Source organism: Drosophila willistoni (assembly GCF_018902025.1).
Source record: "Drosophila willistoni isolate 14030-0811.24 chromosome 2R unlocalized genomic scaffold, UCI_dwil_1.1 Seg167, whole genome shotgun sequence".
Classification (NCBI taxonomy): Eukaryota; Metazoa; Arthropoda; class Insecta; order Diptera; family Drosophilidae; genus Drosophila; species Drosophila willistoni.
Genome location: NW_025814050.1, coordinates 14160036 through 14175269, shown reverse-complemented (window position 1 = coordinate 14175269; position 15234 = coordinate 14160036). Strand labels below are relative to the sequence as shown.

Here is a 15234-nt window from a genome sequence, read left to right as displayed (position 1 = left end):
ACTGAGAGAAACATTTGGATTGAGTGCGTTTTAGCTCAAGTTAGCCTTTGTTTGTTAAAGGTTTGGTTAAGGTTTTCGCTTACACTTGTTTTATTTGTAAAGCAGGTAATATTTTTAAGGATTAACGGCTTTTACAGAGCAAAGTCGCCCTCTGAAATATGCAGTTAAAGTTGTCAATGAAAAGATATTTAATGGTTTCAGTTGTAAACAGTTTAGGGTTGCTTAATACAAAGATAGATTAAGTGAGTTAATCGAATTAGCTAATAGTTCTCCCTCTTTTGGTTCACTGATGCCAGTTCTAACTTCTTGAACTGCATAGTATGGGTATTCCCTTTGCCATTTGGTAATTTTTGTTGATTTCTTTGTGCGTTTCAAGTTTGGCTTCCCTTTTTTTTCTGTATGGGTTTTTGCTTATAAATTTAGTCAAAGCACGTAGCGTAAACTTGGCAATAAATCCGTAAAGCCAGCCGCCCGTAATGTCAATTCTCTCACTCGCACACACATACACACGCGCACACACACACACACACACACCCCTGCTGTGAAACACGTGGCGTATTAACAATATCGACATGAGTAAACAAATGTCCCAAAAAAAACCCATGGTGGGGGTAGAAGATTAGAAAGAGAAAGAGAGAAAGTAATTTACACTTTTCTAACTTGTGAACTTTTGCCAACTTTTCTATTTTTTAGAATATACCCGCACACAGACACTCAAGCAAAATGAACACATTGAAAGCGAGGACAACAAAAATTAACACAAATGTATCATAAAGTGGCATATCTTGATGATCTGTACCCCAGCCCAGGAACTAGACACGTGTTAAACAGTGTTATCCCCTGTCATTATCAGTGAACAAAATGCCGAACCTTCATCATGTTGACTACAATCGGAAATATTCCGCAACGGAAACGATACAGGTAAGTGAAGAATTTGAACCTTTCTTTCTGCCATTTTTTTCTACTATTTATGTTGATTGCCCTTCAACATAGCCTACATGGGGCACCGTCCCACAGGTTATATTAAAAATTCAACTTGAGTGCGGTAATTAAAAATGAGACTTAAATTTACGAGCTGCTGCTTCTGCTACACTGGCTGGCTACTATGCCTGGCACGCGACCCTTTGGTAGTGTGGGCGTGGCAATATCTCATGACTTTCTTCCTTACTTTTTTTCACACTTCTTTGGGCAAGGAAGATGTAGAAGAGGAAGTCCAAGACTTGATTGATGTTTAACGTTTTGTTTGCTGTTTGTCTTATGCTTAGAGTTCAACAAATTAATTGAAGAGTTTTTCGTCTCGTTTTCGTGTCTCTCTTTCTCTCTCTATTTGCGTAAAGAGGGAGTAACCTTGAGCCAACCCTCAAAAAAGACTCGATGTGGTTGTCTTCCTGCCTACCCGCTAATTGCTGTCATAAATTTTGAGCACAACTTGGGGAGTAACAACCAAAATGTAGCATACTTTCAGGCAAAATACCTATACACTCCAGTCTATGGTAAATCGCATTAAAGGGGTAGGTTAGCTACATTAGAGGGATAGCCATAGATGAAAGAATTTTAATAGAAACGTTCTTAAGAGAAGATTAATGATTATATGACAATTCAAATTAAGTATGCAAAATTTAATAAATTTTTCTAAATATCAAAAAATGAATAAAATATTCTTTAAGTTTTAGCATACATCAAAACAGTTTATCTCACGACTCTGGGGCATAGCCAAAAACCCTTTTGAACTAAGGTCTTTGCAATGATAGTCTTTACAAAGATTATACAAAGATTAAAATGATACAATAATATTTTATAAATACGTTTTAAAAGATTAATATCATTTGAATGTACTTATTTCTTTTAAAAAGTTTAAATATAAACAAGTTGAATAAACGTAAATGAACCCTCTAACACTCAAGATCGTCTCAAGGCACTAGATTATAATTAATGGAAAATATATTTAAGTTAAGAAAAAACATATGGAAATAAATATTGTAAATAATACTAAAATTGTCAGGTTTAAAATAAAACTAAGTATATCAACCTAAAACAAGGCCCAAAATAAAATTTACAAAAATAATGCATAAAAATGGTATTTATAATTACTTTTGTTGACTGGAAACTACTCAAAATGAGATTTTGTTTTAAATTTATATAAACATTAGGAATTATATACTATTCCACTATGAGGTTATGCCAGGATTTCCACTACCTTTTAATAAAGAAAGTCAAGTTTTTAATTTAAATTTAGAGATGATGAATCATGAGTCAATCTTTGGAGGTGTCTGTATAATCAGAACATTTGAGCATATGTTATAGGAAAAGTTGAAATTTTCCATTGGTTAAGGGATCTTATTTTAATTTTAAAGTTCTCAGTAGAGTATTAATCCAACCACTTTGAATATCCAATACGATTTATAGAGCGTTCCTTACTTGTTTTGGTTTCCATGTTGTCTCAGCTTTTACAGTTCCCGCGTCCGAAAAAAGCAAAGCGTCGGGAAACTCTCTCTGTACTTGCTGTTGCTTTGTTTTCATTTTGCCTGTTTTTTTTTTCCTTTTACCATTTTTGGTTTTCTTTTTTTGTACTGCATATAGAATCTACATGGAACAAAACGTTGCTTCCGCCTGGTGTCCTGTTAGTCCTGTTGGCTCTGTTAGCTATGGCTCTCGTTCTCTTTCTGAAATGAAACTTGATTAAGTAGTTTCCGCGTGTTTTTATTTGCACAATAAAAGCATAAAATTTTTCGCTGCCAACAGCTTTCACAAGTTAAAGTAGCAAAAAGTGTGAAGTGTGGATGGTTTTTGGTTTAAGCCAAGACCCTCCCAGCCCTCCCCCAACTCACCATGTCAGCAACACCCTGTGAAAAAATGCTAGACATGCTGGTTCCTATTTAAGCCGCTATTTTTATGGGTTTTTCTTTTTTGCGCTCTTTTTTTTTTTTTGTTGTGTCGGAATGATAACGTTATGACTCCATTGTGACAAGACGCGGACGTGGCATAGTTAAAAGACTTCACATGCAGACGAATTCGTACACGGAGTACGATGGTAAATGGTGGTAGATATTCATCGGAGTTCCTTAAATATTTTAGTTTTTTTTTCTGCCATTTTTGGTGGTCAACTTTAATATTTTAGTTAAATTTGCCACATCATGATGTCTTTGTGGCAGAAATGAGACTGCAGACAGTCTAAGACGTAGATTTAATATTAATATGAAGATTATTAGATTTGAGCCAACATCATGACATGACTTTAAATATTGAGTGGAATTCACTTCTCGTCCTTTCTGTATTACACTTTAATGTTGGGTATTTTAATGGTGTTGTCTGTAAAACGCGAAGGAAGTCACAAGTTCGTTTTTTGTTTAATTAATTGAGGGATTTCCTAGCCTTATATGTATAATATATATTTAACGCACTAGTGAGATATTGACTCTACAGCAAGATGCGTAATTGTTTTAAGGATCTTTTATTCATTTATTTATTTCATTTCGTGGAGTCACTTTTTTAAGACAGAAAAGGAAAGTTTAAAACGTATAAACATTTAATGGCCAATGACTGCAAAACTTTGACAACGTCCGACATTTGACATTTTTGATATTATTTTTAATGACTTTTTTTGCAATTGCTTGAAAATGAAAAAAAATTAATAGCTAGCAAGAACAGAATAAAAAGCAACTGAATGGCGCCACGGAAAAAAAAAAATCGAAATTGCAATAATAAATTGTAGGTACCCGTAATAAAGGTCAAAATTAGTCTTCGTTTCTACTAAATCGAATCTGTAAATAGAGGTTCAGAAACTAAGTGGACGCTTATTGGAAATGTAAACAAAAACAATGAATAAATAAAATGAGAGAATTCTCTTCTCTAAACTAGTTGATATAGTACTTAAACTAATAAAAGTTGTTAAATATTTTACATGTTGCTTCAAAACCTTTCGTTGATCCTTTACTAATTTATAATTGCTTTATTAATTTCAATAGTTTTAATTAACCTTTATTTATTAGGAGACGCAGAGGTCACATCTGCAAGGGCTTATTTCCTCTGTTGATTAGCTTTTTAGCTAAAGGCCAAACTGTTAAGAGTTGGAAATTTTTGAAAGAGAACCAGTATATTAGCCACGGTAACGATCCTCTTTTTCATATATTTTCAGTACCATCTAAAGTACACAGTCGCTAACAATTGGTTAATTTGTATTCATAATGACCTCATTTCGCAGAGTAGTTTGAATAGGAAAATATACAATATTTTGCAATATTTTTAATTAGTGTTTTCAACTAAGAGAGAGTACTTAATTTTAATACTAGCTATTAGAATGAACTTTTCAATATTCCCTTAGCTAGTTAGAAGGTTTTAAAATTGCTGCAAAATAGTATTTAGTGTTAATAGTTTTGTTTAATTCAACAATTATGAGCACTTAATTCCTCTTGCCTTTTTCTCTCTCTAGTTGTTTTTCTAACGTCTCTCTCTCCTTCACTCTGTGTTCTTTTATCAGACGCCTCTGTTTATGTTAATTACATCTTGAAATCCGCCATTTACCTTCATTAAGATTGTCCTCGCTAAGCCTTGCTAATGGAAATGTTAACAATTTTGCTAATGTTTGAGTATCATTCACTACCAAATACTTGGGGTATTACAGCCATATGCCAAAAAACGAGAGCAGACACAGCGGCATTAACCATTAAAAATGATTACAAAATGCCGGTACAGCTCCATACCACGAAGGAGTTCGTGGAGTTTCGCCTTGCCTCGAGCAAAAGTAATTTCACTTTTCGCCGCATATGTTGCCTGCTGTTTCCGTGTAACCTTTTTGCACAAAAAAAAAAAGAAGAACTTTTTGGGTTCATGTTGTGGTTTTTTTTGTTCGTTTTTGCAAAACAAACAACATAAATATGGATTTCTCATTAAAATGCCAAAGTTATGCCGGCACGTAGACATTGGAGTTGAGTTTGGCAGTTCCTGCGCAAGCGCCAGGACTCATTGAGAAGTTCCTCTCACCAATGTCAATGTCGCGTTGTGTCGCTCTCTCGCTATGGGGCAAGTCACGTGCTGTTATTGAAGGAATGCCATAGCCGGCTTAGTCCTTAGCCCTTAGCGTCACTCGCTCTTTAACACTCTTGGAGGGGTCCCATACACACACACACACATACACACACACTGACACAATGCGAGGCATTTGTCATGAAACGGATTTCCGGCATTGTCCTCGCTGTTTGAGGCGCCCTCTTGACACTCTCCTCCTTGACTCCTTGCTCCTCCTCTGTGCACGCCTACACAACAAAACTTGTTCAATTTTTTATGACACAGACGACGGCAAGACGAAGAAAGCGAATAAAGTTTGTCATGACTTTGCCGCAAAAGTGGCTATTTAGCATTTTAGAGTAGGCAACAGGACACGACCTCAAGTAAGAAGGCAAGCGAGCCTCTGTGAATTTTTCATTAATTCCATTACAATGTGGCAAGAAAAGCATTTGGGAATTTTAATCAACGCTTGTCGTTCTTACCGATACTTGAATCTAATTTGACTATGATAATAGTTAATGAGAATGTGCTAAATAAGCAAGCCACGACACGGCAGATGGAGACAAGGCATCTATTTGCTTAGGGTAATTGCTTTTACTCAGGCTCAGATGCCATTCAATCGACAGTTCAACTTTAAAGTAATTTTTAACACAAATTTTGTCTATACAGGTGTTTAGCAAAATATTTAAAAAATATTCTTTTAGAATTGGTAATATTATATTCTTAAAGACTAAAATAGTGATTTTATGATTGCTACATATATGTTCTGGAGACTTCTTCGTCTATTCAGGTCCATGCATCCAACAATTTGAAATATCACATCAATCACATTTACCTCTTAATGACTTAACCTTAGGACCTTAATCTTAAACTGTAGTCAATAATATAGATATAATAGTGTATATAAAAAATACTAGAAAAACTCCATGTAAATCAAATGTCAGACGTAGAGATATAAATATTTTTATCATAGTTCATACGTATCAGGTCTCAATGTTCTGTTGGACAATACTTAAAGTTTCTTATTAATAGCAAAAATAGGATTCAGATTGATATATTTCCACCCCTCGTATATCCCACCAAAAATATTAATTTCCATAGCTTCTTTTGTTGTTTTTTTTTTTTAATTCTTTAATTCTTTAATTAAAAAAAAAAAGCAAACTCAAAAACAAGACAATCCAGGTATGCACTACATAAAATTTTGCTCTTATTAAGATTGACAGAATAAAGGCTAAGCTAAAATGGAAATGTCTGCCTACCTAGCTACCATAACTTGTCAATCCCTGGTTCAGATGGGTCCATTCAATTATTTAATTTTTTTACTTCCTTTTTATACTCAACTAAAATGTTTCGACCTTCATATTTCTTTTGTAAAATATTTCCTGCCACATGTTGCTTTCTTTATTGCAGAGTTACCTTGCAATTGCCGTATAACCCTCATTGACCCACCCTTAGTTCAAACTACCCAAAAAGTATACCACACATTTTTAATCAAAGAGATGAATACACCTAGTTTTTCCTTAGAATTCCCAACTGGTTCTCGTATTGCCGGCATGGAGTAAGTGTTGTTTTGGAATTTCAAGTTATCTTTGCGCAGCGGCAATTTCGTAACCAATGAAGGCAACTGAGGTGCGAATATTGCTAGTTGAAAACTTTAACCAATACCCCGCCCAGGGGACGTGAAATACCGTCCACTAAGGCAATTTTTGGAAGCCCGAGAGGGCTTATTTAATAATAAATGTGAGAAAACAAGGAGGAGGAGAAGAAGGACTTAACCAAATATTAACGATTTGATGAGTCATTGAAAACTATGTCTTTAATGGGCTTATAAAAATGGTATACTTAAGACCTTTTTAAACACAAATTACGATAATTATTGTGATCATCATCATTATCATTATTATTGTGTGGGCCATTCAAAAACTATTTTGCTTTCGTCCATTAATTTCTACTGCTCCGCCTGCTCTTCGAAAGGGTTAAGGCATTAGACAAATTAAACTTAATGCTAACTCCCCGAGCAAATGGCTTACCAACACTCAAGCTAAATTACACCAACAAGGACAACACATCCCCGCTGCATACAAATGCTTGTTTTTTGTTGGTAAAGCAGATAGATAGAAAACTCCCCAATGAACCTGACCGAAAATTACTGCCACAATTTATGTTTATGTGACTGCAAAGTTTTTTGGTCGAACGGATGAGAGATTTTTATAGTTCAAGTTCGACATTTAAAGGTTGTGTGCTCTTACCCAGAGAAAACCATGTGAATTTACTGCCTGTTAAGTTTTCGTTCTTTATTTCCATTTCTCTGCTTTCTCTCTATAAGTAACTCTCTGTGTGTGTGTGCGTATTTGTTGGTATGAAAAGTTGAGCCTTTTTTTATGGGCTAATTCACAGAAACAGACAGACACAGAAAGATCCACACGGCCAGGAAGGAGGCCGCCAAAGGTAAGATTTTGTTTGTCTGTGGCATCGATGCGTAACATTGGTCAAAACTTTATGAACTAAGCAAATTTGTAATTTTGACCCACAACCTAAAGAACATATTTCATTTTTTTCATGTTTAACCTAAATTTTTAGCTTATACTCTGCCCAAAGGGTATACAAAATTTGGAAAGAGGCAAAAAGCAAATTTTAAATTTAAAAAAAATTATTAGTGAGCATAATAAGATGGTGAATTTATTCTTTTCTTAATTTAATTTTATTTATCTTAATTTATCTAACTGAAAAAAAATAATCCCTTTTGGTCACCACCGAGATTTGAACCCAGACCATTTTGTATTAGAGGCTCGCTCCATAGCTACCAGACCACCAACCAGCTTAAAGGACTTCCAGCTACGTTGCCATATCTGAACACGTGTTATGGTTTTATAATGAAATTATAATTTAAAAATCTGCATTTCATTACATCAAAATTATTTTTTAACTTATCAGAAATTTGTTTCCAAAAACCACGCCTTTGAGGTTTGTTTAAGATCCTACAAAATCGGGCTATTGTAAGTTTTGAAATTTATTTTTTGATCCATTGAGTTGTAATTCTTAAGTGGCTTAAGCATTGAATATGCGACATTTCCTGAGTTTAGTAATAATATAACTTTTTTTTAACTCGGTTTTCTCACACCTAGCTGGGAAAAGTAATTGTTCTTCTACATGATGTGTTTGAAAAATATACAAATTACTTTATAATAGAAAGATTTTTTAGAAGTGGTAGCTAACAATAAGCAAAAGTTCAACAGCCATGTGGCTATTTGTGAGTATTTGCAAGGGTGAGCAAAGTTTGACTTTATGTTAGGCTTTTTTTTTGTTTGCCTGTGTAGATAATTTGCATGCCAGGCATGTCTTTCAGGATTGTAGGAAGTTAGCTTGACTGTGATTTGGTTATATTTCTTTTATTTTATTTCATTTTTTTTTCCTTTTTTCGTTTCTAATTTATGCATTATTTATGCAGAAGTCCTCTCGTATTGATGAAGATACATGGGAATTGGGCAAAGGTTGAGGGAAATCCCCAATACAATAAAACGGAAAAAGATAAAATAATTCAATTAAAATCTATGGCCTAGAGACTAAGTATAGGGATTGAATAAAAATGACAGGCGTGATTGGTTCTCCAAGGAATTCATGGTACAAAAAAAAAAAAAAAGATTAGCTGAAACATTCTTTATGAACTTCAACATTTGTTTAAAGTAATTTATATATTAATCTTTTTTTTCTTCTTTTTCACCAATAAATTATTATTTATTTATTTTATTTTTAGTCCATATTATTATATTCCACTTTGATTACTTTAGATTTGCTCCCTTCATGTCTTTCATTGCGAATAATTCATAGTTGACATTTTAATACGAATTTTAATCCTTTTTTTTTATCAAATTTGAAATATCTCATATTTCACATTTTCCATTCACATTCACATTTCCTTACATCGTCTATGAAGCAATCCATTTCTCGTTTTTCTTGATTCCTTTTTTTTTTGCGGTGTTTTGTCTTGCAACCAAATTGATACGAATTGACGACAAGTCAATTTTTGTTGTCCGTATGTCTGTCTATCTCTTCTTCTATTGGGCGTAAAAAGCAATTGCTTCTGTGTAACATGCAAATACGGATAATGGGACAAGGACTTTGCCTGCTGTTGCTGACATTGCAACTATGTGTGTGTGTATGTGTATGTGTGTCTAGTCCTTTGTATCCTGGTAGCTGTTTTTCGTCAAGTCGTTTGGAAAATTGAAATGATTAATTGTTTTGCCAAATGTTTTTGGCACTTGTCCTTGAATTGATTAAGGTACCAGCTCAGAACTTTAAAAAAACAGTTTCTTATTGACAGCCAAGACTCGATTTCTGTTGTTGTGTGGAATGGCTTGAGCGCGGCAATTTGACAAGCTGGCGACAGTTATTTGTCAGCTGTCGTGGTGTGGGGATGAGAGGAACTGTGACAAAATAAGAGCTATGCGGAAACTGTATAAGGAAGTCGAAAAAAAATACTATCCACGGAAAATCAAACATCCTTGTGTCCTTGCTAAATTGGTCTAAATAAGAATTTAAGGCATGTCTCTAAAATTCCCTTAGCAAGGTACAAAATTGATCCCCTTGGGCAGCATTCAAGGTTGGGATTATTTACTCCGAATAAAGTATACTGGTTTCTTACCTAGGAAATATCTTCTATGTATTGCAAACAATAAAACAGGGAAATAATAAACACAAACAAAATTTTCCTACTTGAATTGTATTATCTTAGTTCCAAAAACTACCAAAATTTTCCATATTCAAATCGATTTATTAAAATTACTTGTATTTTAATATTTCTGCTGTAAATAAGTAAAAGTTAAATTAAATATCTATATCTATTTTTTTTACAATATTTTGCAAATTTCCATATAGGTTTATGAAAAATAACTATGGTTCATTTCTAAGTTCAAATTGTGTTTGATAAATTTGAATAAAATAACCTGTGTTTGGAATTATATATGAACCAATAAAAGGTCCCTCGTGGGTGAAAAACTAAAAATATGGTTTGGTTTGTGTCTCTGCTTCAATGCCAATGTCTTTTGGGAAACTATTTGGATTAAATATGCCATTTTTTGAAAATCGGGATGTTTTCTGCTACTCTAATATCCATTTTAAATGGAAACAACCATTTTAGGTTGTAAAACAATAAAAAAATTGTTTTTTACGCTTTTTTCAGATTGGTAAAAAAATGGTTTTTGTTATGTTTTCGGCTTATGTCCTTTATCCACCATAAAGACACTCTAAACCACTAAAATAATTACGGATAAGTTTTATGGATATAAAAGTATATTTTATTATATTCCTTCTTTTTAAAGGTTTGGTAATTACGATTCTTAATATTATATATTCTTGTGGCCGATTTTGGTTTTATAAGAGTTATACATATTATGTAATTATATAATTATAATATTTCTCTGATAGTCAAATTGCCTTCTTAATGTTATTTTCTTTCTTTTATATTTAATAATATTCAACTGAAGATCACAGATTTTTAACACTATTGATGCGCCATTTTCTTTTGATGAATTCGCTTTGATTAGGCATCTTAGGGTTTACGAATTTTAGAAGTCAAATTTCAATGAGGGGTCTAGCTTAAGTAAAGCTGTAGAAGAAGTTGCCTCTTTTTTCAACATTATTTTATATTGACGACTGTTCTATCTTTCTTTTTCTAAAGAGTACAAGCTACAGAATTTTATTGAAATTAAATTAATAAAATCAATTGCTTCCTTTTACCCAATTGCCCCATGTTTTAGGAAGTGAGAGAGTCTTAGAGCTCAGACGAATTAATAATTTATCTAATGAGTTGAGTTCTGAGTCCCTTTAAAATATTAATAAGGCCAAAAAATTACATGAATTGACTTTGTATTGGTATTGCCCTCAAGTCTTTTATTTTGAATTTCTTATGCTATCGAGCGCACAAGAAAAGGAAAGCAGCTCATAGAAAAGATTTTATAAAGAATCTTATCAGTTAAAAAAGTGTCCCAACTGTCTAGCAATTTGAATCCTTTTTGCCCACCTATGTTTCAAGGGTTTGCTTTTAGCTCTCCATCTTCTTTTATTTTGCATAAATTTTCACTTTGTTTTTATCAATGTTGGTGGGTCCTTAATTTTTGTTTTGTTTTTCCTTTCATTTTGTTTATGTGTGCCCTGTTTGTTGTTCCTGTTGTTGTTGTTGTTGTCCTTGTCGCTATGTCTGAGATTGTTCTATTGAGATAGTATATATTTTTTCCGTTGACGTTTTTTAATCCTTTACGAACGACCCTTTTTTGTGCTCGCAACAACTTCTCTGAGTCCTATGTCCTGTGTCCTGTGCCCTGGTTGACTGCATACACGCGACAGGACGCGACACTACGCGCCGCGATGCGATGCGGCTGCCCTGTTGGGACATTTTATAGTTATTGCCGAAAATTCCCTAGATGGTTTTAGCAATTTCTATGCCATTTACATTTTATTTTCCTTGTTTTTTTTTGTTTATGTTTGCATGAAAATTGCGGCTCTATTGTTTTATAGTCGCAATGGGGAGTTTTACTTGTTGTTGCCATTGCTTTTGTTGCCTTTGCAAAGCATTGGATAGACATTAGATAGACATGATGTATGCACGGTCGCATACATAAAATCTAAATCGAAAAGTAAGAGTTTTGTTGTCTAGCAAATGGCAATAACTGAAGGCTTGATGAGTGCCGATGGCAGAGGCTTAGAAAAGATTTCAAAGGGCAAATGGTGGCTATACATATGACAAAGTAATCAAGTGCGCCATATTGCAGTACAGAAAGGAACATAAAAAATTTTTTTTAAGAAAGCAAATGTTTTTAAATCGAATGTGCCGTCAGATTGTATCGAATTCGTTTAAGAACATTTATTTCCACTAAAATCGCAATATCTTACTATAATTGCAAATTCAATGAATTATTAAACTAGTAGCTAGTAACTAGTTATTTTAAACCTTAGTTCGATGAATAGTAAATAATGTGATAGGGAAGAATTTATTAACATACATATAACTGATATATATTCTTAATCAGTACAACAAGATTGAGAATCAAAATCGTGATGTAATCGTCCTATTCGTGGATAATCGTATGTAACTCACAGGTAACGATGGATGATTTTTTGCTAAAAAGATATAAAAAACATTCAGTAATTCGGGTCCAAAAGAGCAGAAATTGTGAGAATTTAAAATTAAACAGAAACTTTATTGCAAATCTTCTAAAAATAAATTTAAAAATTTATGCTTTTCCGGGGCTTAAAATCAATCAAGAGCGAGCAAACTAGACCTCAATTAAGACACCGAATCAAAGAAATTCCATTGAACTTTGCAAATTTAGAATAATAGATTTTAGATAGATCTTTTATAGAATATTTCAGTTACTTGCTGTGGAAATTGCATATATATATCTCTCTCTATAAGCTTGTTAACAACATGGGTTAAATCATTTAACATTTAATTTAATAAGTTAAGATGGTTTAAATCAATGATTGAATCCTTCTATTTAGCCCGTATAAACATGTACCTTTCTTTCAGTATTTTTTAAAAATAATAATATTTTATACAATTACAGAGTTTTTTTTTTAGTAGTTTTTAGTTCTTTTATCTTTACTTCTTTTATTGGCAATTCTACCAAATTTGTGATAAGTAAACTTAGCTTTTGTATAGAAAATGAATATAATATCAGTTATTTCATTTCGAATTACTTTAATACATTAAACTGGAATTTGTATTTTTACTATGAGACGTTTGCCTTACTATTTTTTTGAGGAGAAATTAATTTCCCAAAATAAATTGTTAGGTTTGCTCAATTTTCCCTCAGACAATGCCCCTCTTCAACAGTGACGTCACAAAATCAACCTGTTAAACCTCAACCTTACTATTTCTGAATGTTTGTGTGTCTGCGTCCCAATGCCAAAGACCTAGTACAAGGCCAGGGAAATATTAACCCCTCTTGGAAAACTCAGGGGAAATCCACCCTCTGCTTTTTCTGTTTAGCTTCCTGGTGCATTGAACCAAATGCCGGTGGCTGGCCCGAAGAAGGCTAAGGTCAATTGCAGTCACCATCAGCGGGGGAGGTTTGATAACAAGAAGTCTCAACACTTCCAGTGAGGGAAAATTCCCTTGCAAAAATATCCCAATTTCTGTTGAATGCTGGTGGCCAACAATCAGCTCTCCGTGTGTGAAGGTCCTTTTCAGTGTTGGTTGGGCTTTGGTAGCACGCGTTTCACATCGTTCGCATAGACGTGTACGTGTTGTGTCTAATAGCAATAGTCGTCTTTGGCGATGAAATTTCGCGTAATTTTGTGCGCTCTTTTCGGGCATTTGTTTCTATGATAAGTGAGTGTGTGTTCTGTGTGTCCTGTGGATGTTTTTGTGTATTTGTGCCTGGTAAAGAACATTCTTTAGCAACTGTGGATTAACATAAAGAATGCTTCTTTTTTTTACCAAGGCTGAAGAAAACGGAAATACGAGTATAGTGCAAAACCACAAAAGAAACATAATTTTTCCTGTTTGTTTTTGTTTATTTTTTTGAATTTCCCAGGCAAAATTCGCTGCGACATGGGTAACACTTTGTGCATAAAAAATTAGTTAGCCTGATAAAGAAAAAAAAGGACACACGAAAGAAAATAAAAAGCACATACCTACGCTAACACGTAAGGCAAATAATGTGCTAACACACACAATGTACTATATACTCTATGGAAATGGAAGGCATGTGGCATAACCGAGGCGAAAATAATCATAACCGCCTCCAGACGACAACGACGACATTAGAATGTCTACGAGAATGCTGTTTGGCACGCCGTGACTTCCGTTTCCTGTTTTAATGTTTACGTTTTGTGGTCGGAATAGGTTTCCGTCATGGTTTTTGGACTGCCTCTCACTGAAGACACCATCTCCTCCCTCTCTCCCTCTCTCTCTGTATATATGTGTCATGTGGATTTTTGAGCTAATGTAGTTGCGCAACAAAATAATAGATAATAAAAAGTAATGTCGTCTTTTTGGCTTAGCGTAAAATAGCCTAAAGCAAACAGTCTCCAAGTCGCTCTTGTCTACCACTGTGTCCTGCTTTATCGCCAGTGCGTGCCCTCATACGATTACAGTGCTTTTCTTGCCGTTTTCCGTTTCCCTTTTCTGGTTGCTCGTTGTAATAAAAATCAGTAGGAAATCTTTGCTTTTGCGCCTAAATGTAGGCAACAACATGGCATCGTATGTCTTAAATTAGATTAAATGATGTGCCATAATGAACATGTGGATCACACTGGCATGGGAATGTAGGAGTAGGAGTTAACGTAGGGGTTTCCCCATATTGTTGTTGTGAGTATAAAATTTCGCAGGATATGTGCTGAGCAGGCTAAAAGGATACATGCTTAGCACTGAGGATAAGAGCAAAATATTGGCTTTTAGGTATAGAAATATTCAAGTTATGTTTTAGCAGCGTTATTATTGAAAAATAGTACTACAAATTTATAGGCTTTAGACCGATCTAGACAAATTAAAGGATTCAAATGGATTCACGAGTGTAAGCCAATAATTTATATTAAGACTATATTACTACAATTGATCGTGATATTTATTATTGAATAAGTTTTTAATAATTGATTCATACATTTATAGATTCAGGGTCGTCTAGTGGTTATATAGAAAGTTTAATATAAAAATCACACGGATATAGAAGTTTACTTGGTCTAATGAAAATTGTTACCAAATATTTCTTTTTACATCATGAAGTAGCGACTTAAGATTATACTACAATTATTCGCTTTCAGTACGTTTTCCGTCCAATTTTCTATGCCACATATTATTTGTCGGTTTCATGCGCCTCCATAGAATAAACAGAGCCGACATGCCAGCGACTTTGCCACTTCTTTCTTTTATTTATATTTGCCTTACTTATTATGCGGCAAATGTTTTTTTGCCAAGACAAGTAAGCAGAAAAGAAAAAGAAGTAATAGCAATGTATAGCCTAATTTAAGGCGCCGGAAATGTTGCAGACCCTTGGCAATATATTGTGCCCACCTTTACTGCTCTTCCTTTGATTTGAGCAATCAATTGTCAAGGAGAAACTGTACTTGAAATGCTCATACAATTCAATTTTCCACTCGTAACAATTAAAGTCCTCAAACTCTTGACATGCTTTATGCGTATTTTATGTTCATGTCTGTAAATGTCGGTATATGTGTGTGTGTGTGTGTGTGTGTGTGTATGAATCTCATCCTCACTTCCGGGCGTAAACG

General features: G+C 34.0%; 1 protein-coding gene and 1 non-coding gene across 2 annotated transcripts in view; both read left to right on the top strand.

Annotated features, from left to right (window-relative positions):
* The first annotated feature begins 694 nt into the window (after positions 1–694).
* Positions 695–15234, top strand: part of LOC6642508 (protein sickie) — a 215571-nt gene continuing 201031 nt past the window's right edge. Inside the window, exon 1 of the mRNA XM_023175880.2 lies at positions 695–921. Within this exon, the coding sequence (XP_023031648.1) occupies positions 862–921 (60 nt within the window). The 5' untranslated portion in view covers positions 695–861. The remainder of the gene's footprint in view (positions 922–15234) is intronic.
* On the top strand, positions 6590–6728 carry LOC6642294. The gene has a single exon (XR_049721.2). It is a non-coding gene; the product is annotated as a U4 spliceosomal RNA (small nuclear RNA).